Below are 24,643 nucleotides of genomic sequence, written 5' to 3' on the forward strand. Positions count from 1 at the left end.
TAAATGCTTCACAACTCTTAAATAAACCATAAGCAGCTAAACAGTAACTGCTCTGGAGGACAAAGGCCTTTTGGCAAAGCACTAGACTTCAAGATTCCTACAGCTTATGACAGCAATAATAAGACAAACAAAATAAATAATAAAAATGGAATTGTGAAAGATACCTTGACAGTGTCCTTTTAATCTTTAGCCAACCTGGGATGTCATGTAAGCACTGAAGCAGCAAAGAGATGATACTGCTTAGATAGCAAAATCTCAATTTCTCCCTGACCTACAAATCATAAACTAACAGATGAGTGGTGCACAGGCATATATATACACACAGCAGCTCACAGAAACTCTGTTGCAGCTTCTGAAACAAAATGCATGTGTTCTGAGATGCAGAAAAATCCAATTATATATAACATCAACTGAAGCATGCACAGAAGGGTCTGACATTGCAGTCAAGGATGTTATGGAATAAAGACCCTAACTTGTCCAAGAAAGTTGTTGTATCTGCAGATGTAAGGCATACTGCTTGTAGTTCAGAAAGAGAACAGTATTCCAGTGCAATACAGACTGGAGAGCGAAGCAGAGCAGCCCTATCGTGTCCATGTGCTCCTAATGGATCTCAGTAGCCTGCAATACTGCACTACCACAATCATGACAAGTGACAGATGATTTTCTTGGGCTACTTGGCCTGGAATCTGTGATGTAAACAATACAATTTTGCTCTTTCTAATAATACTCTATATTAAAAAAAATATTCAGCTTGTCTCATGGTTATTAATACCTGCTGATTACAGAGGATTAAGACATGCAGAGCAAGATCAAGAGATCCTTCACAAAAGTGTATTTGGAGAGATGCAGAACTGCAGATACTCAGGTTCACAGGTTCTCTCTTCAGTGTACTACTGCTAGTAAGTATTTCCTGTCTTCATAAAAAGTCTATCCTTGAGAAAACACAAGTTTAGGCATCTCCACAAGTACCCATTGATTTTGTTTTCCGAGGTTAACTCTTTGGAGGGCCTGGTTTTGAAAGGCATTATTTAGCAGCTCCTTTGACTTCATTGCAGCCAGCCTCTTAGAACCAACTTTAGATGGCTCTTACTTGGAACCAGTGACATTTCCATCCCTTTTATCCAGATTGGACAGCCAAAATATCAGCTGCATAGAAAAAGATGAGGGTACAAACACACTCTGAACTTTTACAGAATTTGATAAAGCAATCACTTAAATAAATAAAGTAAGCTTGTCATGTCGAGGGTGTAATGGTGCCTGCCTTAGTTAAGATTAATTATTTTCAGCAAGAGGCCATTTGTTTCAGTAGTGGTATCCTCCTAATAATGACAGCTATGATGAGGAAATATAGTCAGTCACGTTCTTTGTAGGAATGACTAGAGACTAGATGTGAGCTTCATTAACTAAATGGAAGTATTCTCTACCAGAGATTAAAATACAAAGCCTGCCAAATACATGTTCCTACTGGGTCTCCTGTACATTTCTTCCCCCCCTAAGATGAACTGATGTTCCAAGAAAGGCATGATTTTTGGTGGGTCGATATGTCAGGTCATCCTGAGATATGTGAGCAATCAATGAGCCTCATCGGGATTCCAGTAGGATGCTTTGCTTGATGTAGTGTGTACAAATTAATGATGCTGTCCACTTGCTATTAAATGATTAGCCATTTATGTAACACACGCCAAAAATGCTACTTCTTGAAAATGTGCCTGCCAGAGGGTTGACTGCCAGCTTTTCAAAAGGCTGGGCATTCCTAAATTGAGCTGCCTGTTCTTACAATGCTGCAGAAAAGCAAACAGAATTACTAGAATTAGTTCTTTCTCTTACATGCTATTTAAAATGAACAATGCATTAGACCTCAGCATACAGAACCAGGAGTAGTTTTATAGCTTGGTTAGGATTGCCTGTGAAATGCAAGAGTAAGAGCAAAAAGGATAAACAAGAAACTCAAAGCTTGCACCAGGGTTTTTGGGTTTGGCTTTTAGACAAAATAGCTGAGGGGAAGAAAAACCACTAAGAAAGATGGTTGCTACTTAGTTCAGATAGGTTTTTGTCTTTCTTGCTTCAGCACACAAGAAGACCACATCCTACCTGCAATCCAAGAGTGCTTCCCAAGATGATCTTGTTCTTATTTTACTGCTTAAACCCATTCTGTTGCTACTTTCTTTCTCTGAAGGGAAGATGTTTACCAAGTTACATGCAGACTCTCCACGTTTTGCATTGTGGAAAGAACACTTTTTCTGAAAACACACAGATTTTAATCTTAACAGAAAACTCAGTGCCAATTTCCAGGTGACTCATATAAAGTCTGAATAAGGTAACTGCATGCAACACATTTGATAAATTCTATCCATATTGGTGTGGCCTTTTTACTCCTTCTATAAAGATGGGTAAGAACGTCAAAAATTTGATCTACCCTTTCTGCTTTGAAGATTACTTTGGTGGCTACTATGAACAGAATGCACTCAGACTAGACAGGATCCTGTTATACTCAGGTTAACCTGTAAAGACATAAACATAACCTCACGCTTAGCTGCTACAGCATTTGCTTGCAATGTTTCTGTCAATGATTTATATGCACACAATAAAATATTAAGAGTAACAAATTCTAAACCTCGTAGAACAAAAATTCTAACATGTTTTCCTCACAGTGCATCAATTCTGACACTAATCAAGATCCAGAAATATGCAGAAATTCTGTGTTGCATTACATAAAATCAAATAGAGAGGCTCAGTTTTATATAACTGTGATATGCAAGCAGATGGTCTTCGTGATAAGGTAGCTTCTCTACACTGTGGTTTGTGAAAAATGTGAAGTGTAAGCAAAAGGCAGGAATTTTGCCATTCCTAGTGCAGCATCCTAACTTACCACAGCAATCCCCATTTGTAACTCTTACCCCTTCTTCCAACATCAAAGAATTGCTACGACCGAATTCCATTGCAGAGATTTTGAATGGACAGATGAAAACCGAAGAAGGGAACTATTTTCTAGCCACTCTAAATAGTAGCTCAAATCTACAGCTGTATTAAAATTCAGTTATTTGTGTTGACAGCAACTATGGCATACAAATAAAACCAGCAGTCAACTTTATAAAGATCACCAATGTCAACTAAAATACATTCTATGCATTTCTGAACAACACACAGAGATAAAACTACGCAGTGAAACTATGCAGTCAAAATGTATTGTCCCTCTAAACCTTGCCCTCCCCACACATTCTTTCAGCCAAGCAATGGGAAGATAAATCCAGTTGCTTAATGGAGCATATAATTTAAATATTTCAGACAAGCATTCAGGGATGTTGCTTAAAATAAATTTAACAGCCACCTAACCAAATACCTTGCATGATAAAGATCACAGCATAGCTTACAACTTATTTTTCTCTATAGAAACTCCAAACTCTCCAGCCCTTTCAGTCACTTTAGTTGCCATGTAAATCTTGTATTACTTTAACAAGTCTTTTTTTTTTCCCACAGCAGATTGAACATGAAGCTGCATTATTTTTCTCTTTTGCAGTGCCTTGCAACATGGTTAAAGGCACAAAAATGTCAGGTTTTGCTACTGCACTATGCTGTCCTGCACAATTCTCTAAACAAAATGTTTAAATTTAAGGAACCTTAAAGGGCTGATGTACAATACAGACTGCAGCACTTCACCCATAGGAAGAAACAATCAGCCAATGCCATTATTCTGTCATTTAGAATCACGAATTTACCATGAAGTACTCTATTATTACAAAACAGCAGGGGGTGGGATTTCCCCTCCAAACTTGAATCTGGTGGTTTAGATGTTATTAGTATAAAAACAGGTCTCTCCCTGATATAAAATAATCTGCTTAGAGATTGGTTCTTTTCAACACGCAAAGAATCAAATTCTGTTTTGTGACCTACCTATGGCACCACACTACACTGCAAAAAGCAAAGTGTAACAATTCCCCCTCCCACATCTGCAAACAAGTACCCACACTGAAAAAATAAGAGGAAAAAAGGCAGAAAAGTATTCTTTGCATGCTAGAAGTCAGCATTTTGAAGAGTTGATCAGTCAAGTTTTGCAAACATGAGATTTTTATCTCATACAGCAACAGTGCATGGAAATTTAAAAAAAATCAACAACTAACTTTGGCTTCTAAGTCTGTAATGGATTTTATGTTTGTGAATAAAAAGGCTAATTTTGTTTGGTCTTGGCTACAAAGAGACTATCTCCTCTGCATGCCACAAATAACCTGAGCAATGACTTCCTTCCATGACAAGAACTGCCCATCGTATTGCAGGATTAACACAACGCTGGTTTGTTTAGGGGTTGCTGGTGTGTGGCTTGCGTATGTAATTTTAGCTGTTCATATACATCAGCTCCTCTCTGCGTATCTCGCAATGAACTGATGAACGCCGGTCAACCTTAACCAGCAATATTTAGCGAACAAAGAAGACTTAGTCTGCTATCACGATGCAAAAAATCATCCCAAACGTACTATATCCAGCAAGAACCTCTCACAGTATAAACCAGCCTGGCAACCTCGTTCATTCCCCAACCCAACGATCTGCTTACCATCTCCTCCGTCTTCTATTTCTCTGTCCTCAGCTTCTTCTCCTCCCTCCTGCTGGCTTCAAGGAGGCAGTTGTGCCACACAGAAAGGAAGGGGGGGGGGAAGGGAAAAAACCAACTCTTCAATACTCAGCAGCCGCTGGGCAGCGTAGCAACGAAAACCCCTCGCTTCCTCTCTCGCTCCCCGCTCCCGGGAGCAAGAGCCCCCGCCGCGGTGCTCCCCGCCCGCCGCTCACGCCCTGCCCGCCCCGGAGCAGCCCCGCGGGTGCCCGGCTCCCGCGGAAGGCGCGTCCGTCCTGCCGCGCATTCTCTCGGGGGAGCACCCGGGCTGCAGTAGCCTCTCTACCGCCTTCTTACCCACCAGGGCAACGTAGTAGACTGAATCGGGCTCATTTTCCCCTCCCACCTCCACATTCCTATTTACAAAGGGTATCCAAGACCGTCTTTATCCAGCCGGGGGCAGGAGGGGGAGGTGGAAGCAATCGTTAACCCTTTTCGTGCATTTACCTTTTCCCCTAAGCTGTTTGGCTGCGTTTTTGGCGCACACAGGGGCCGTCCCCTCTCTACAAAGCGCACTAACTCGCTGCCATCAGGCCTGCGGATGCCCGCTCCCGCACCCCGGCTCGGCTCTGGGGGAGCACGGTCCTCCCGACGGCTCCCAAAGCCACTCCGGAAAAAGGTCCAAGGGCAAGGCTTAGAAATGTGTGCCCTTCCCAAACTACTCTCCGGAAAACAACCGCCCGTGAAGCGTCCTTTAGGAGAGACCCAGCGGGAGCGCAGAACGCATTTTCCGCCCCCTAGCCCGCCTCAGTACCGCCTGCCCAACTCTTTCTAAAGCAGGGCGTTATCATCCCTCCACATTCACACTAAGGGGGAAAGTACTAGCGGGAGAGAAGAGGCATCCTCGTCTGCCACCGCCCCATGGCCACAGAAACGGGCGGGCCGCGGACGCCAGCGAGCCTCGACCCCCACCCACCCGCCGCCGACCCCTGCCTATCTGGAGCTGCCGATCTGCGGCTGAACACAGAAGGCGGCGTGCTGCTGCGCGGCGAATTTTCCTATTGGGCAGCTCCTTTGCGAGCGCACCTAGCAACCAAAGCCTCATTGGTGCATTTCCACCCCGCTCCGGTCAGTGGCTGGGCGCAGCCGCCGCATTGGCCACCGGCACTGTCCGTCCCCGCGCAGCCCGGCCCCTCGGCGGGCGAGCTGGGCAGCAGCGCGCCAGGCGGCCGCGGGCGGCGGGAGCGGCAGGAGGAGTAGCAGTGGTCGGTGCGACAGCAGGGATGCCCGCCTGGTAGAGGGGTGCGCTGACAGTGCGCTTTTGGCCGAAGCATCAGGGACTTTTGTGTCGCCTCACTGGATTGGCAAACGAAACGGCGCTAAACGGTCTGCAGCACGGAGCCCACCGGCGGCAGTGCCGTCCTGGTCTCGGGATGCTAATGGGTACTTCTCACAGCTGTAGGCAGGCACTGCAAGCGCCACTGATGTCCGAAATGCGTGCTGTGACAAGAAGGCTCGTCAGGTGCAATGCAGCCAGGTAATGCTGGCCCGTGATTCCCTAGGGATTTGTCTGACTTGACCTTTTCACCATTGCAGTGGGCTCTGCGCTGCGATGCAGCCACCTCGCAGCTTATGGATAAGCTGAATGGCTCAAGCTTCCTACACCATTATTTTATATCTCACTATCCATCACTTTCATTATTTTTATGTTCCTCTGGATTATTTCTAGCGCTTTTAATCCTTCCTACCTAATAATGGGTATCAGAAATGGTGCAGTGTTGCAAGCTACCAGTGCTGCGGGCAGAGGCAGTATCACATCCCTGGCTCCCCGATGTATACTCTATATTTTATACATTAAAGCATTACATTAGTCAAGTTTATCACAGGATTATCCTAAAGAGGTCATGTGAAAACACAATACAGTAATGGCTAAATTCTTCTCTGAAGTACTTTTTACCAAGCTGGTATCCAACCCTACATTCTTTGTTTCCAGATGCTTTTGCTTGCATTTTTTGCCCATTAAAATGCATTTTACTGGTCTGGGGATGGTATAATTGGACACACCAGACTATTCCATAACTAATCTGTCATGTGAGTGAATTATCCACTCGTGTACTAAACTACAGACTTTACTAAAGATCTTTCATCATCTAGACAATTGATAGAGATATCAAATAGGATCAAGAGCTGATCTCGAGGAAACTGCTCTGAGCCTCCTCTTTAGAAACAACTTTTTTGAGAGCTCTCAAGGAAAAGATATTTAATCCTTTAAAGCTGTGATTTATGCATCCCAAAAAAATATGCATTCCAGAACTTAAAAGAAAGATCAAAGTTTTTAAACAAATGTCAGGACTCTTAATTTTTGAGACTAACTCAAAACATTTCCATAAGCTTTTCACTAAGCTGCTTGGGTTTTATCTCTCACCAATAGAGGTTCTGTACAGCCAGCATCACTCTCTTCATTAAAGACACTTAAAGTGGATACACAGTCGCCAGCTACTTGGGATCAGACTATTCAAGTTTGACAAACAATGGGAGCTATACACAGATCTCCTAGGACAGGGTCTAAAAGGGACACCAATAACCAAGCTGTTGTAAGCAGAACAAAAAGAGGACACAAAAAAAGGGAGGGAAGAGTTTGAATGGCCACAAAATCCAATATTCACAAATCCTTGCAGCAGGCTGTTTCTCTGAAGCCTCATTAAAAAAAAAAAAAGTGTTTGAAATTACTCTGAAGTGATACCAAATTCCCAAATATATTTTAAATATGAACAAAAAAATCAGTAAAAGCTAACACCACTAATTTTTAACTCTACAGTGTGGGGTAACTGCCTAGCTTACCACGGGAGAGGAAAGCAAGTTGATTTAGTACACATTGGGACCAAGGTTATGTACAATCAGCAGGTGCTTGTGTTAAATGAAGATCAGTGAAGCTGGCCTGCCAAAGCACAGGAGAGAAAAATTGCCCTGTTTGGGCTTAAATTGATGAACCAAGGCTAAAATAACAGAAACAGACTATTTCAAAGCAGAATTTTAGTACCAGGGTGCCCAAACGAAGACCTTTACATAATTAACTGCAATTTTAATGTTAAAGTTGATGTGCTAAGAAGCAAAAATGAGTGCATACTGAACACATATGACTACGCTACTCAACTCTCCTCCCAAGGCATGTATGCTAACATTTCAGTACGAAAGGACAAAAAGATGGCACAGATCCAATCTCAGCCTAAAATTGCAGAGATCTGAATTAAAACACTGTATGTTTAGTTATCAATTCTGATCATGCTGTGCTCAGTAACTGAAAGCAATGTGGACTTTGTCACTTACATTTTCCTCTGTGCTCAGGAAAGCAATCTTGGCCTGAATTCACACCATTGCAAGCTCTGGGCGTGACTTTGGGGCCTTTGGAAAGGACGTCTCTCCTACAGGGAGTCATGTTAATGTGCCACCCAGTGACCTTATTCAGGAAGGGGGTAGGTATCCACTTCCAGACTCGTTGTCAACAGCTCAGTCCTGGGTGCAGAGGTCCTCAGAGGCACGAGCCCTCTGACAATCAGGTCAAGCCCCTGACGTTATTATTTCACACCTGGAAATGAATTGTGCTCGAAGCAGGCTGAGGTGGCCAAGAAACAGCCCAGTGCTGGGGATGGCTACTCCAATCTGCCATGGTGGGCATGGGCACATGGCAGTACTGGACATGCGGTGCCTCCAGCACCCAGGCCGGGCCCTCCTCGGAAGGTGGCTGCAGGCGGCAGGGCAGGAGAGCAGCAGGAAGCCGCAGCGCCTCTCAACGGGGCAAGGGCGACAGCAGTGCCCGCCGGGCACCTGCGTGCGAGCCAGCCAATGGCAGCTGGCGGGGAGGAGGCGGGACATCCGTCCCCCAATAGGGCGCGGGGACGGGGCTCCCGCAGCCAATAGCGGCGGGCGTTGTTTTGAACTGGCTGGGCTCCCGGAAGCGGGGCGGCTGGGGTGTGCTGGTGTCGGCGGCGGGCGCTGGGTGAGTGCGGAGCGGGTGGTGGGGCTCTTGGCGGCCTTTGCTGAGGTCATGCAGCCCGCACCCCTTGTTCCGTGACGTCTTGGCAGAGTCACCTCGGGCCGGCTCCTCTCCTGGTTAGCGCTTCGGTGGGAGGGGTGGGGGCCAGGCTCGGAAATGGCTTTGAGCCTCCAGCTGTGGCGGGTGCGGAGCCCGCGGCGCGGTGTGTCTGGGCGCTAAGGGGCTCCTGGTTTGCCATCGGGGCGGGGGCTGGCCGTGCCTCAGGTAGCGGCAGGGCCCTCCCAGCCCAGCGCTCCTCGGCAGTGGTGGTGGCCGCTCCCCGCGGCGAGTGGCGCTGAGGAGAGCGCTGCTGCGCGGCACCGTGCACTCGAGAAACTTTGTCCTAAATGTACCCACGAGCAACTATTGGCATGGTTTAAAGCGTCAACCGCCACTTCTTTTCCGCGGTTGTGTGGTGCCATCTCATTCTGGCGCTGGAGGTGGCTGCTTGGCCCTTGTGTCGCGTACGAGAGTCTAATAAAGTAGCCGGGTTATCATATGGTGGTCGTCTGACGGCAGATTGTCATAGGAAGACAACGAAAACTGCTGATGTTTCAGTTCGTAGATGCTGAAAACACAGGGCTGAGTTGTCTTTTGTGATCGTGTGAGGCCAACACGACAGAGGCTTGGGGCACGCTGGTCGCTAGCTCATTCTTTGCTGCGTGTTGTGTGCTTTTAAAAATCAAAGCGTGTCACACAAACTTCCCTCACTTAATTATTTTATTTAGTTAGTTGAGGTTTTTTTCAGGCTTCAGCTCGACTGAATTGATCCTGACTCCATGGAGATTCAAGTATCTTGGTTTTAACTGAAGCCAGTTTGCCATCTGCTTTCATTACAAAACGCCTCAGTGAATAGCTGAAGTGAGGTGGCCAAAGGCTTGGCTGGTATTTTTCTCTGTAGCTGTTTTGGTATGTTTGGCAGTGCTTCAGTGCAGTTATGTACCTCTCTCGTTAATCTACCTACACTTTATTTCCAGACTCAGTAATAGGATGTTTACTACCATAGCAATGATGTTCTTGAGTGTGGAAACAGCCAGCCTTGTACCCATACCTGCAGCAGAATGAGTATGCCTAGGCACTGGTGTTGCTCACGTTCCAAGTGAACCTGCTGAATGCTGACAGTGATCAGCCACATTCCTTTCATGGCTATGCTTTTTTTTTCAAAGAGCGCATTTAAATTACTGATAAACAACTTTGTTAGCTGTAGAACAAACACAGTTCTTTTGTTTTTGCCTTACAAGCCCTATGAGGAGAGGCTGAGGGAGCTGGGATTGGTTAGCCTGGAGAAGAGGAGGCTCAGGGGTGACCTTATTGCTGTCTACAACTACCTGAGGGGTGGTTGTGGCCAGGAGGAGGTTGCTCTCTTCTCTCAGGTGGCCAGCGCCAGAACGAGAGGACACAGCCTCAGGCTGCACCAGGGGAGATTTAGGCTGGAGGTGAGGAGAAAGTTCTTCCCTGAGAGAGTCATTGGACACTGGAATGGGCTGCCCGGGGAGGTGGTGGAGTCGCCGTCCCTGGAGCTGTTCAAGGCAGGACTGGACGTGGCACTTGGTGCCATGGTCTGGCCTTGAGCTCTGTGGTAAAGGGTTGGACTTGATGATCTGTGAGGTCTCTTCCAACCCTGATGATACTGTGATACTGTGATGTCTCCTAGAAGGATTATTTTAACTCAAAGCAATAAGCTTCGAAGCTCTTTTTGTGTTGCAGTGCTCATTTTTTATCTACTGTCTTGAAAGAAATGAATATATTTTTGAAGTAAGGATACTTGCAGGGCTCCTTTCATCTACTTAGCTGCCCTGGGCCTGCGTGTGTAAAGTGTAAAAACACATTTAAGTGGTGATTGCAGCCTTTCCTTCACAGGAAATTGAGCTTAAGAATCTAAAACCAACCATACTGTGCCAGGTCAAAGGTCTATATAGACTGATATTCCTCTGGCAGGGCCTAGGGAAGCACCTCTAGGCAGGAGCAAGTATATGTGATTGTTCCACTGCTTACTTCCTCTAACTATTTATAACATAGACTTTCTGTAACTTAGAAGTGGACAAAATACTTCCTTGCCCAAAGGAGTGATTCCTTGCTGGTTCCTCCCTGAAGAAAAGAATTGTGGAAGCTAGAATCAGCAGTCTTGGCCTGAAAGGAGGAAGAATCCTAACAAAAAGACTGGTGGCACAGGGAAAGCTTGCTCTCTGGAGAAACTGGGGCAGAGGCTTGTCTTACTTCATCTCTTGCAAATGTTTTTAAAGCTTGGTTTTGGGGAAGGGTGATGTTTACTGGTCTTTGTTACTCTTGGGAATAAGTACAGTGGACTTTATCCAGTAAGGTGCCAGAGGGAGAAACTGAGGAGCTGAAAAGAAAATCAGCTCATTAAACCTGGGAATGGCATGCACCCTACACAGTATGCTCTGTGTTTCCTTCTGCTTTGCATTGCTGCCTCTTGCAGTGAAGACTGTCTTCTCTTTGCCTTGGCAGGTTCACAAACATTAGGTCAGTTTAAAATGTTTCTTTATATAGACCAACCTGAAAGGCATCAGGTCGTGAATCTATTCTACCTCGTCTCTATCATTAATTATTAGTATTAGTATGCATAGGCATGTGCTACACAAGGGAAATGCAAAAGCAAATTGGTAAAAGGCTTTAAAGAAGGCAATCAAGAGATGCTTTTCTGTGGTGGGGGAAAAAGAGGTAGATTACTTTCAAAAACTAATCAAGCATCTCTTGTTTTCCATAATTTTAAAGTTCAGCATATAACAAAAAATCTCCTTCCACTACTGAAAGAAAATGCATCCAATTTTACAGTCATTTGAAGAGTGCAGTGCTCTGTTTCCTTTGGACAAAATCAGAAATAGTGAAATAGTTTTAGACTCTGCTGACCACCAGTCGTTGTTGTGGTATATTAACTATCAGAATCCAGTGAGTTATGATCTTTAGCTGTCTCTTAGATTACACCTCAACAACAGTTTTGAATCGGTTGCAAAGCGACTGAGATCACTGTGGTAGCTGACAGATGTTATTTATGATGCTTCATTTGTGAAAACAAAATACATAACAAATGGCTTCATTTTTCAGAGGCTGCTGCTGGGAGTTCTTAAGGGTAAAATGGTTTTATGCCAAATTGTCAACTGATTGCTTCTAATCAACCAAATGATGGTAGAACCCTATTGAAAGAACATACACAATCTATCATGTTTTGCTCTCTTGATAGTCCCTCTAAAAGCTACCTTATGCTGGCATGTATCCACTCAGGCTTTTAACAGATCATTAAAATGAGCAAAACAACACACTGTACTGTCTGACAGAGTACAGTAGCACACAATAAGAATGTTAGCTACTTGAATGTCATTTCCAAATCTGCAGTGCCATTTGGAGCAGAATGCTTAATTACAGGGTGTTTGTAATTTTTGTCAAGCTGGTTTGTGTGTATTAGGCATAAGTTAGCAAACTAGAAACATATTACAGGAACAGAAGATTGTTGCTGTCATTTCATCCTTGATAGCTGTTGTCTTACTGAGTAGGAATGTTCAGACTGGATCTTGTAAAAGCTTATTATCCAGAAAGCATCAAGTCTTCACTGTTTCCACCTTTACAGTGTTTTTCCCTGTCTTCTGTGGAACTTCTGTGTTGTGCAGTATGTGTGTTCTGGCTTGCAGTGTCTTCACAGAAGAAAACCACAAGGCATGTGTTATGCCACCACTTAGCCTTTCCTATTTAACTAAGCTGCTTCTTGCATTTCTGAGGATAGTTCTGAAGACACATTTTCTATGGAAATTGAGCTAGAAATCCACTTTTGATCAGGCTTTGGATTTGCTTCAGGATCAAGTGCAAGTGTGGAAGCCAGTGCTGACCTTATCTTTTTCATCTTTCTCTCTCCTTGATCTGTGGCAAGCTACAGGGGAATGATGAGAACACTGAGCTGAGCACATCTGCCTTGTAATGGCAGCTCTGCACAGTGTGTTTGTCTCATCCTCATAGTTACAGCAGCTTCTTTTATGTGAATATGAACTTTAAGAAATGACACTTGTATAAAGATCTTTTTAATGCAATATTATGTGCTTATGTCTATGACATATACATTATGACATATACATATACATTATGACATTATACATATACATTATGACATAAAGATATTTAATGTTTCTGAGTTGTTTTACATTTCAGAATATCTAAATTTGAGTCAGGATTACAATATGTTATTTAAGAATGTTAAGGCTGACACCCAGCCCTGGGTGTAAAACCCTAACAGGTGTTGGAAATACGATGTCATTTTTGATTGAAGGAGATACCAAAATGCATTGGTGGCCTCCTTTGCCAATTAAGTATAGCAGCTATTTTAAAGGGTAGCACTGTTTTATCTGGCTTAAACAGTTCTGGCTGAAAACGGCAGGGAAAAAGGTCAAACTGTTTATATAGGACCTAAAACATTTATGGTTGTGTCAGGGCCGGCAGGTGGAGCCCAAGCTAAGTAATCCTGTTTTGATATTCAGAGTGACTAAAAGCAGTAATATGACTTAAAGAATTGTAGTAACATCAAGCAGGGTAGGATAAAGATGCTTTTGTCAAAGCGGTGCTATTCAATAGTAATGAATGTGGATTGTAGAAAGGCATCCAAGTGTTTCAAGTCTTTGTCCCTCTAGATGGTTGTGGTGAGTGTTACAAGCTTACTCTGCTGCTGTTTCTCGACTGGCAGTTTTTGAGTGGGCTCTGTTGCCCAGTAACTTTGCACTAACAGCTGGACTGAATTGATTATTTGAAGGGAACTCAATAAATCAGCTAATGGAGCCTGAAACCTGTTTATTAAAACAGTAGTCCTAAAAGTGATAAATTGTCAACAGGTTGGTTTTTTTTTTTATTGAGTAGTCCATTTAATTATCTGGCAGGACATGTAATGAATACTGGGAGCCATATTTCCATACTCAGCAAGAGTAGTCAGGGAAAGCTGCCCATGAAAATGGTGGTTTATATCCTTGCTTTCACCAAGTGGGTTTCTTTGCACTTTACCAGGCAAAACACCCAAAAGTTTTAAGGATTACCTACCATATTCGTGCTGATGCTGCAAATGGGTACCTCTCAGCTGGGGAGCTGAAAGGGATCTCTTCCATGAGCGTTGCTTCTGAAACAGACTGGCATGACTCAGTATGTACTGTTATGAAGGGGTAATTAATTAATGCAACATTACATTCTTCCCAAATTAACATTGTTTATTAATTTTGATATTCAGAACTCTTGCCACCCCTGACCACTAATTTTAATTATAATGGGTTCTTCCCATAGTCAAAGAAACTTTATGCAGATAATAACATAGGATCTTGAAATAGCTTGCAAAATATAGAAACATTAATTGAACTGGAAGAGAAAGTTCTTGCAGTCAACACACTGCTTGCAGTCAACACACCACTTGCCCACTGGATGGATTCAAGGAGTCTCTTCCTGCTTATGGCAAAAGGCAATGGTGAATTACAAGAGGCTATAAATATTTACTCACAAAATATTATCTCCTGACTCGCAGGGCTAGCTACAGCTTCAAACATGTGCTAGTTTGAATCTATCTAGAATGTTTTGGTGAGAAGAATTAGATTACAGGCTGTGAAAACAATGGTGATGTCTACTTCACTCATAGGCTTGCTGAGATGTATAAGAACAAGAACAAAAACACAGATAAGGTAGTCACTGTCTGGGCTTTGGGGCTGCACTTCTCTCTCTAACCTAACCTGCTGTCTGTGTGACTAAACCCATCTGCTTCCTAACCCCCTTCCCCCCCAGCCAACCATCCTTGGGCATAAGGCAAGATCTGAGGTAAGGCAGAGGGGTGGGAGAAAGGTTGTGAGCCCCTCCTGGGGACTCAGGTTTCTGGGAGGGGTGTTATGTTTCTGTATGACCTTTTTACTTATCTATTTCTGTATATAACTGTATATATTGTAGATACCTGCTTGTATATTGTGCTAAGCTGTAAATATAAAGCTTCATTCAATTTCCAGAGCCACTGAGTCTAGTCTGGGTGATTTTCCAAAGTGTGGGGAGGCAGGTAACACCCAAACCATCACAAAACAGTACCCAAATGCTTTCAGGGAATTCTGTTACTGTCCTGTCAGCTGCAGCAACTTCTGATTCTTCCCAGGCTTCTGGGGAAAGGAGGTAGACAATCTCTGACCTTGTCCTTTGGCTCCTCTGGGCAATCTGTTCATCCAGGACTTCTCATCTTGGCAGGAGACTTTCAGGTGTAGGCAGGATGTCTTGCAATGTGCAGTCTTAGCACAATGTCACGCTGGCTATGCAGGCTGCTCATGTGGAGGCATTTGGAGCCTGTTCCTGGTAAACTCAAGGCAAGCAGTTTCCAGACAATTCAAGATGCACAGAGACAGTAAGCAATAGCAGCAGGCATGAATACAGTGGCAGAGCACATTGTGTTTACCTGCTGTTTCTCCTTTTATCAATGTAGCCGAGACTAATGGGCCTTTGGACACAGAATAGCTGATCAGAATGGCAGTTAGCCAAGCTTGACCATATTAGGTGAGGCCATAGGCTTGCTTTATCTAAATCTGGGGAAAGCATAGGCCTTGCACAAGGCAGGCACAAGCTAAGTGTGTGTACCTTGTTTACCACAGGGTATAAACAAGTCTGGGCAGGCCAGAGTCCTTAGACTCAGTGGCTTCAGGTTCTTTGTCCTCTTTCCTGCGGTTGCTTCTCCCCAAAACATAAGGAGGGAGAGCAGAAAAATGTGTCTGGGCAAGCCAGTACATGTATAAGCCTGTTTCAGCCTATAAGGCCTACCACAACATATACAAATGTCAGTGCTCACACTGAGGAAAAGATGAAGAGAATGAAGCTGTCATACTTTGTAAAGCAGGGAGCAGTGACCAGTGGCTTAGAGTGTTATTCTGGTGTATTGCTTGCTTCGTGGCCACTCTTAATGCATTTTAGTCAATGTGGTTTATGGAGTGAAGTTAATTTATGATAGGCAGACAGTAATACAGCCTTGATCATAGGAACTGTAGCCCTTTACCTTCCAAAAGATGTGAAAAGTTGTAATTATAATGGAACTGTTTATTCAACTGAATTGTAAGTTGCTGTCTTACATTTATAACAAATTGCTCAACAAACAGGCAAGACATCGCTCAGTCTAGGTTATTTTTTATATATGTAGCTTTTTGGCACATCTTAAAACCAGACTAACATCTTTGAAGTTATGTTTGCTGAAATAGAAGGCAGATAATTGGTCCTTTTTTTTTTGTGGGCTTCCAAGGAAGATTTTGCAGCATGAATTCTCAGAGCCATGGTTAGGATCAGTCTTGCACTACTTTTGCAAGTATTTTTTGAGTATTAATTTGGGTCCTTTTGGCATCATCAGTGTGTCATGTGAGCCACTGCTTAATGTTTGGCTCTGCTTCCAACCTTGGTGATACTGTGTGTGTGATACAGACACAGAGTTTGCATCCCTTGTAGGCTGCGGATCAGGGAGAAAAGGAAGAGGTCAACCTAAGATTTGAACTGTAAAACTGAAATTTGCATAACTGAAATCTAGCTTTTTCTTTTTCTTTGGTGCAGCAATTTCTAGTATATCTTGTTGAGATGTGGGGGGCTGAGGAGAGGAGGGACACTGTCATCTACAGAGCTTCCAGTCAGAAGGAGGACGTCTTGCCCAGCCTTGAGCCTAGTGCAGCACAGTTGTTCACTGACATTCCTTCTGCTCCCAATTATTTGTTCAGTCAAGTTGTTGCCAGTGATGGAGTACCACTTCCATTTACTGGTGGAGCTGGCTGTGAGAAGATTGCTTGAGGAACAGAACAGTAGCAATCAGTCAGCTAAAATAAACCTCTGTTCTTAGCTTGACATTTATTGCAGTGTTCTGCTTGTAATGTTGAGGACAGGGGTTGAAAGGTCTCATCCGTCCTAATTTGAGCCTCTCTCCAAGAATGGCTTCAGCAAAAAGATTCCTTTTAGGTAGTCAAAAAAAATCTGCTGTTTGATTTCTGAGTAGCCTGTGCACTGTTGTATAAATAACCACTGTGAGATTTGCATGGTTTGGGAAGGAGCAGTAACTGTGTTACTTGCCCCAAATTCACTAGAGGCTTGTGTGATACAGAATTGTGCATCCTTGAGAAGATTCTTTGAGAGCCCAGTATTCCAACAGGGAGAATCTGAGAGACTTGGTGATGTTCAGGGTTCCTACTGTTAGCCAGGGTTTAGTTCACCCACTAGACTGGGTGGACTGACAAGTGTATGGTAGGGACCTGTTTAGAAGGTGCTGTAGAATTAATGGAAGTCTTGTTGACTATGTTTTGGCTGTACAGTAAGCATGCTGGAGAACTTGTGCCATGAAGAAACCTATCTTCCACGTTCTTGGAGACAGAAAAATTACCAAATGGGGTAAAAGAATGTCCAATGACAGAATAAGTATGGAAAGGCAGAGTAGGTTTGGAGGTGAGAGAAGGACGTAAACTAAAATGGTTCTGGACAGAGACAAGACAAGGTTGAAAGAAAAGTAGCAGGTGCAGAATAAAGAACAATGTAATGTTCCAGAGGTGGAATTAATGGGAAGATCTGCAATTTAAATCCCTTCTGGTAGAATAAATGATATCCTGAATAAAGAAACTGAGGCGAGGTATGGCATACAGATACCACCCGGATAGCTGAACAGCATCAGAAATGTAAAGTAAAAAAAGCAAGTATAAAAGGTTTCAGATGTACCTTAGAGTTGTGTAGTGTTTTAGTTATGTTATATTTGTAAGCTGTCTGTTGCTTTAGGAAATTTGTGCTCTGTGATCTGAACTGTGACTGCAATTTTAGTTTAGCTTCAGTTTCTTCCCACGAGTTGAAGGTGTGAAGAGGTCAGTGGTACTTACACCTAGTGACATAAAGCAACTGAGGTACAAGGTCTTGAATGTTGTGAAGAGCTAACAAGATCTCTGTGTAGAAGATCCAAATCTTTCTGAACTGGTAGCTCAGCTGTACAAGTCCAGTATGATTGCAGTCTATGGAAAACTCAGGAGTCTGAGAATGGTGATAACACCTTAAACCTAATTGGATTTGCTCACTGAAGCTGCTATGGATCTCTTTAAACATGTGGCTAGTAAATCAGCTTTCCAAAGTTCAAATCTGTGTCTTCAATTTCTGATTAATTACTAAATCAGTTCTTTAGAGATTGACTTCCTAGGGGAGAAGAAATCCTAGGATGTGATTTAATTCTGTTTTCTGTAATGCCTTGTTGTGTAATCTGTTAAACAGAAAACAGTTGGGGTAGGTTGGCTATTGTTGCTCTTAGCTGGTAAACTATGAAGTCACAGTATCACAGTATCACCAAGGTTGGAAGAGACCTCACAGATCATCAAGTCCAACCCTTTACCACAGAGCTCAAGGCTAGACCATGGCACCAAGTGCCACGTCCAGTCCTGCCTTGAACAGCTCCAGGGACGGCGACTCCACCACCTCCCCGGGCAGCCCATTCCAGTGTCCAATGACTCTCTCAGGGAAGAACTTTCTCCTCACCTCAAGCCTAGGGAGGGACATTCCTTTTGTCATGGAGTTCAAAATACTGTGTGAATTGTACATGTACACACACACACTCCCTTGATGAATCTTCTTGTGCCTTGGCAAGCATGTCAGAAGTGTTGCACCTCTTATGTAAGTTATTTCATTTCCTGCAACAGAAGAGTCTCTGCAGAGTATTAGATTGCAAGATTGAACTTGTGCCATGACAGCAACAGCAGGCTAGTTGTAGTACTGTACTGTGACTTAACAGGAGCAAGCAGCTACTGGCAAGCTGTTAATGAAAAAAATGTGCATAAATGCTGCACGTGTAACTCTGCTTCTGGTAATAAGAAATGTAGTCAAGATCATAAATTTCTTGATATCTCAAGGTAAATTATGTGGAAATTTAAGTGCAAGAGAGGCACTGAAAGTACCACTAAAAGTCTTACTTTTGTGTAGATGTTGCATCAGTCTCTAGATTGCTCAGACAGCCTTGTGGTGTTGAACTCTGCCTGTCCCATTCCCATCCCTTGAAAACTCTTGCATGGAAAAAGCCCTCAGTAGCAGTCAAACTTGGGTATGTACAGCTGGTTGGTAGCATTCTGATCATTGTTTTAGCAGCAGCAAAAAGTGATGATCAAGTTGCAGTTTTATTACCAGAAGACTTTTCATTGGGGTTACCACAAGATGTTTGAAATGTGGCTTTGAAATAGAAAGCACATTTGTTATGCCATCTGAGCATGGCCAGAGTTTTTAAACACACCACAAGTGCTGGAAACTCGTCCTCAAAATGTGCACTATGATCCAGTATGTTTTTTTGTTGGTAGCTGATGTTTTTCCTGATAGTAAACAACAATACTTTATCCTGGGCTCTAATAATAGCTTGGCCTAAAGTATACTTTATTTCTAGGCTTGGGAGTGTCTTAGATCAGGTTTTATTTTCTTCTACAACACCTTGAGTCTTAGTTTCTCCTTATTCAGACAGAAACATGTTTCCTTACATAAAATGGGGGAGAGTAACAGTACTTCATTGAGGATGAACAGAAAATTACATAATAGTGTTTCTTGTATTGCTAGCACTTTGTCAGTATTTTCTTGATGCTTGTTTCATTCCTAGAAAGATAAATTAGCCAAGATAATAAGAACCAAGAGAATTTTGGTAGTAAACTACTAACTGCAAAATATTTTTTTTTCAAGTCCTGATTAAGTTATTTCTACTGTGAGCTATTAGTGAGAGAGTTTCAATCTTTAAGCTTCAGTTTAGAAGCAAGGTTTTCTACTTGTAAATTACAGCATGATCTTCCTTTACTTTGTAGGCAATTACAGAATGACCTTGCAGTGAGCCTTTGTGGAAGAAGCAAGATTTAAACATCAGTTCTTCAATGTGCATCCTTCTATTTAAATTTGACCCCCGACCAGCTTCAAAAAATGCATACAGGTAAAGGTGGTTCTAATTAAATAGAAAACCATTTGTTGCTATATATACACTTTTTAATACAAGTTCTTGTTGTATACACTTTTAATACAAGTTCTTGTAGTTCTTGTTCTTTTAATACAAGTTCTTGTTCTTGTAATACAATTCTTGTTGAATTATAAACTCAAGCCTCTGTTACATTTCAGTTATGGTTTTGTAATGTTTAACTTCCTGACTTTCTCCACTGGGAGACTTAACCTTTTGAGAACCCTTTGTTTTCAGACTACGACAGAAGTCTTGGGCTCTGTAGTCATGAATCTTTTGCTGGTGGTCTGTCATGTGGTGTACAAGAAAGCTGCAATAGAGAGTTTGAAAGTCCCACCTTCTATTTTATCATTTAAACCAAGAGGAATAATTTTTGTTGGAGCATCACAGTTATAGCTGTACCCTTCTTTCAGTAGGGTAAATACATTGAGGCTCTTCACATTGAAACCAACCATTTGAGTTTATCCTAGAAAGTAATGGCCTGACAGTAGAGCAGAAGTATTAACCACACTGTGTATTAATTTATCCTCTGTTAATATCATGGGATGGTTTTGGTTGGAAGTGACCTCCAAAGGTCATCTAGTCCAGCCCTGCCCCCCCCCGCCCCCAGCAGTCAGCAGGGACATGCTCCACTAGATCAGGTTGTCAAGCCTCATCTTGAATGGGGCCTCAACTACCTCCCTAAGCAACCCACTGCAGTGTTCCACCATCCTCACAGTTAAGAACTTGTTCCTAACATCCACTCTAAATCTCCTCTCATTTCAAACCATTGCTCCTTGTCCTATCCTTCCTGGCCTTTGAAAACAGACTCTCTGCAGCCTTCTTGTAGACCTCCTTCAGGTACTGGAAGGCTGTTATAAGGTCTCCTCAGAGCCTTCTCTTCTTGAGGCTCAACAGTCCCAGCTCCCTCAGCCTGTCCTCGCAGCAGAGGTGTTCCAGCCTCTTAATCATCTTTGTGGCCCTCCTCTAGGCCTACTTCATCAGGTCTGTATCCTTCCTATGTTGTGGGCTCCAGAGCTGGATGCAGTACTCCAGGTGAGGTCTCACCAAAGCAGAGTGGCAGAATCACCTCTCTCAATCTGCTGGCCATGCTTCTTTTGATGCAGCCCAGGAGAATAATTTCCTTTCTCATTACAGCCTTTTATTCTAAAGTTCACATTGAACATCAGTATCTTTAAGTATCATCAGCATGTAATAGAGAAAGAGCACTTTAGGCTAGTAAGAAAGCTGTAGAATTCTATTGCCTTCTGTATTTATACAGTCTGTAAGGGTTCCATATTACTTTGTGGGGTACAGGTATTGGTATTCATCCAGAAACAGCCTCAGCTTAGAATCATAGAATCAACCAGGTTGGAAGAGACCTCCAAGATCATCCAGTCCAACCTATCCAGTCAACTAGACCATGGCACCGAGTGCCTCATCCAGTCTTTTCTTGAAGACCTCCAGGGATGGTGCCTCCACCACCTCAGTAAATCACCATGCCTTTCACTCTCTTGTTTTCCTGCCCTTCTGTATTGAGTAGCTCTTCTATGGAGAGAAAAGAAAGGAAAACCAAAACTTTAGCTGTCCATAGAGTGCATTCCTTCCTGCATCTGCAATCTGCCTTAAAAGGAGGTTTGTTTATGATGTGGCTGGTGCTGAATTAATATATCCATTTATTTGGTCTGACTTTCTTTGTGTTACCTGTTAGCAAAAGACAGATTCATCAATTTGATGCCTCTTGGGAAAGCCCTTTGGAAGTGAACTGTAGTTTCTTGGCAAGAGAACTTTCTGCCACAATCAATATTTAAAAGCCTACTGTAGCTTGCTTGCTATAAAAAAAAAAGGCATCAGGGTTGAAATTATTGATTTCTAGCAGAAAGCACCTTGCTATCAGTGTTAAAATAGGGAAACAGGGATGGAGACGTTTTGGCCCAAATTCAGGAATATTTAATTGTGTTTGACTTCCTCAGTACCTTTTGTTAAGTGCTTTTTCTTATACCTCTGAGATAAATTACTCTAAGCCATCTGTTTCAGTGCTAAGTGCCAGGCCATGGCGTTCTTGGTGGCAGATTTTCACAGAATCGTGGAACAGTTCGTGTTGGAAGGGACCTCCATCACCGAGCGCAGCCCCGCCGCGGTGAGCAGGGGCACCCTCCCCTCGCTCAGTGCCCGGCGCTTCCAGCCCCGCCGCGGTGAGCAGGGGCACCCTCCCCTCGCTCAGCAGTGCCCGGCGCTTCCAGCCCCGCCGCGGTGAGCAGGGGCACCCTCCCCTCGCTCAGCAGTGCCCGGCGCTTCCAGCCCCGCCGCGGTGAGCAGGGGCACCCTCCCCTCGCTCAGCAGTGCCCGGCGCTTCCCGCCCCGCCGCGGTGAGCAGGGACACCCTCCCCTCGCTCAGCAGTGCCCGGCGCTTCCAGCCCCGCCGCGGTGAGCAGGGGCACCCTCCCCTCGCTCAGCAGTGCCCGGCGCTTCCAGCCCCGCCGCGGTGAGCAGGGGCACCCTCCCCTCGCTCAGCAGTGCCCGGCGCTTCCCGCCCCGCCGCGGTGAGCAGGGGCACCCTCCCCTCGCTCAGCAGTGCCCGGCGCTTCCAGCCCCGCCGCGGTGAGCAGGGGCACCCTCCCCTCGCTCAGCGCCCGGCGCTTCCAGCCCCGCCGCGGTGAGCAGGGGCACCCTCCCCTCGCTCAGTGCCCGGCGCTTCCAGCCCCGCCGCGGTGAGCAGGGGCACCCTCCCCTCGCTCAGCAGTGCCCGGCGCTTCCCGCCCCGCCGCGGTGAGCAGGGGCACCCTCCCCTCGCTCAGCAGTGCCCGGCGCTTCCCGCCCCGCCGCGGTGAGCAGGGGCACCCTCCCCTCGCTCAGCAGTGCCCGGCGCTTCCCGCCCCGCCGCGGTGAGCAGGGGCACCCTCCCCTCGCTCAGCAGTGCCCGGCGCTTCCAGCCCCGCCGCGGTGAGCAGGGGCACCCTCCCCTCGCTCAGCAGTGCCCGGCGCTTCCAGCCCCGCCGCGGTGAGCAGGGGCACCCTCCCCTCGCTCAGTGCCCGGCGCTTCCAGCCCCGCCGCGGTGAGCAGGGGCACCCTCCCCTCGCTCAGTTCCCGGCGCTTCCCGCCCCGCCGCGGTGAGCAGGGGCACCCTGCCCTCGCTCAGCAGTGCCCGGCGCTTCCAGCCCCGCCGCGGTGAGCAGAGTCACCCTCCCCTCGCTCAGCAGTGCCCGGCGCTTCCAGCCCCGCCGCGGTGAGCAGGGGCACCCTCCCCTCGCTCAGTGCCCGGCGCTTCCCGCCCCGCCGCGGTGAGCAGGGGCACCCTCCCCTCGCTCAGCAGTGCCCGGCGCTTCCCGCCCCGCCGCGGTGAGCAGGGGCACCCTCCCCTCGCTCAGCAGTGCCCGGCGCTTCCCGCCCCGCCGCGGTGAGCAGGGGCACCCCCCGCTCGCTCAGTGCCCGGCGCTTCCCGCCCCGCCGCGGTGAGCAGGGGCACCCTCCCCTCGCTCAGCAGTGCCCGGCGCTTCCAGCCCCGCCGCGGTGAGCAGGGGCACCCTCCCTTCGCTCAGCAGTGCCCGGCGCTTCCAGCCCCGCCGCGGTGAGCAGGGGCACCCTGCCCTCGCTCAGCAGTGCCCGGCGCTTCCAGCCCCGCCGCGGTGAGCAGGGGCACCCTCCCCTCGCTCAGCAGTGCCCGGCGCTTCCAGCCCCGCCGCGGTGAGCAGAGTCACCCTCCCTTCGCTCAGCAGTGCCCGGCGCTTCCAGCCCCGCCGCGGTGAGCAGGGGCACCCTCCCCTCGCTCAGCAGTGCCCGGCGCTTCCCGCCCCGCCGCGGTGAGCAGGGGCACCCTCCCCTCGCGCGGTTCCAGCCGCCTCCGCTGGGCGAGCGCAGCGCCCCCTTGCGGCCCGCTTCAGCCCTCCCGCGCCTTGCGGGCGGTTCCCGTGGGGCGGCCGCTCAAATCCTGCCTTCCTGCTGCCAAGAAAGTCGCCGGTCTAACTCGGTTAAGTTTTGATCTAGCACGCAGCGCTTTGCCATGCTGCTTGCGAAGAGGCTGACATAACTAGTTTCCTTTTTTTCCCCTTAAGATGCAATCACTAGATCTTTTTTTCCTCTCCTTTAAGAATGTTGAAGTTATTTCTTAAATTGTTCTGGAGGTTTTTTTCACCTTTGCCTCAGCTTTCTGAAGGACATATGTCTGTTTATCAGTTGGGAATGGTACCCAGCCCTCCTAAATCTCTGGACAGTACTACAGCCATTAGACCAAGTTCTCAGGATCACAGGATGTCAGGGTTTGGAGGGGACCCAAAGAGATCATCAAGTCCAACCCCCTGCCAGAGCAGGACCATTCAGTCTAGGTCAGGTCACAGAGAAAAGCATCTATACAGGCCTTGAAAGTCCCCAGAGGAGACTCCACAACATCTCTGGGGAGCCTATTCCAGTGCTCTGTGACCCTAAGAGTAAAGAAGTTCCCCCTTGTGTTGAGGTGGAACCTCCTGTGCAGCAGCTTCCATCCATTGCTCCTTGTCCTGTCTCAGGGAGCAAGTGAGAAGAGTTCCTTCCAAACATGAGAAAGGAAATGTAAAGCTGGCAACCAGCAATAGAACAAGGGGACACAGTCTCAAGTTGTGCCAGGGTAGGTATAGGCTGGATGTTAGGAAGAAGTTCTTGCCAGAGAGAGTGATTGGCATTGGAATGGGCTGCCCAGGGAGGCGGTGGAGGCACCATCCCTGGGGGTCTTCAAGAAAAGACTGGATGAGGCACTTAGTGCCATGGTCTGGTTGATTGGTTAGGGCTGGGTGATAGGTTGGACTGGATGATCTTGGAGGTCTCTTCCAACCTGGTTGATTCTATGATTCTATGACTACACAGATCGTACAAGCCTCAGATAAGTTCTGCCCAGGCTCTGATCTTTCCAAATTGCTGCATTGTCCTACTTGAAAATCCCAAAGCTTGCAATTAAAAGAACTTAGCCCTGTCTGTGCATGTCTTTTGTCTTGCAGCCAATAAACTTTCTCAAACTAATGTTTGCCATAACACTTAAAAGTTTTCTGTCCAGGTAGACTTTGGTTTCTGGAGCAGTACATCAAGCAGTGTTCCTCAGCACCTAATTCAGCCAAAAAGCTTACAGTTCACCTCTGTGATACACTAATGAATCTACCTCCCTGTGCCCTTGCAGCTTGCTGTTCCACCCTTTTT

At 45.9% G+C, this 24,643-nt stretch overlaps 2 protein-coding genes across 10 annotated transcripts in view; one reads left to right on the forward strand and one right to left on the reverse strand.

Moving 5' to 3' along the window:
- ARVCF (ARVCF delta catenin family member) overlaps window positions 1–5,517 on the reverse strand; it is a 322,255-nt gene extending 316,738 nt beyond the window's left edge. For 5 of the 7 annotated variants that reach the window (XM_064168747.1, XM_064168744.1, XM_064168741.1 and 2 more), the window contains exons 1-2: window positions 5,051–5,517; window positions 4,547–4,602 (exon numbers count right to left, since the gene is read on the reverse strand). In XM_064168747.1, the coding sequence (XP_064024817.1) occupies window positions 4,547–4,549 (3 nt within the window). In that variant the 5' untranslated portion in view covers window positions 4,550–4,602; window positions 5,051–5,517. Of the gene's footprint in view, window positions 1–4,546; window positions 4,603–4,904; window positions 4,948–5,050 lie in introns of those variants that run through there. The other 2 variants (XM_064168742.1, XM_064168740.1) reach the window with 2 other exon arrangements.
- Window positions 5,518–8,468: 2,951 nt separating this feature from the next.
- The window catches only part of TANGO2 (transport and golgi organization 2 homolog), a 47,202-nt gene continuing 31,027 nt past the window's right edge, over window positions 8,469–24,643 (forward strand). For 2 of the 3 annotated variants that reach the window (XM_064168554.1, XM_064168557.1), the window contains exons 1-2: window positions 8,469–8,540; window positions 19,358–19,479. In XM_064168554.1, the coding sequence (XP_064024624.1) occupies window positions 19,424–19,479 (56 nt within the window). In that variant the 5' untranslated portion in view covers window positions 8,469–8,540; window positions 19,358–19,423. Of the gene's footprint in view, window positions 8,541–8,572; window positions 8,654–19,357; window positions 19,480–24,643 lie in introns of those variants that run through there. The other variant, XM_064168556.1, reaches the window with a different exon arrangement.

This window comes from Pogoniulus pusillus, chromosome 30 (assembly GCF_015220805.1).
Source record: "Pogoniulus pusillus isolate bPogPus1 chromosome 30, bPogPus1.pri, whole genome shotgun sequence".
NCBI lineage: Eukaryota > Metazoa > Chordata > Aves > Piciformes > Lybiidae > Pogoniulus > Pogoniulus pusillus.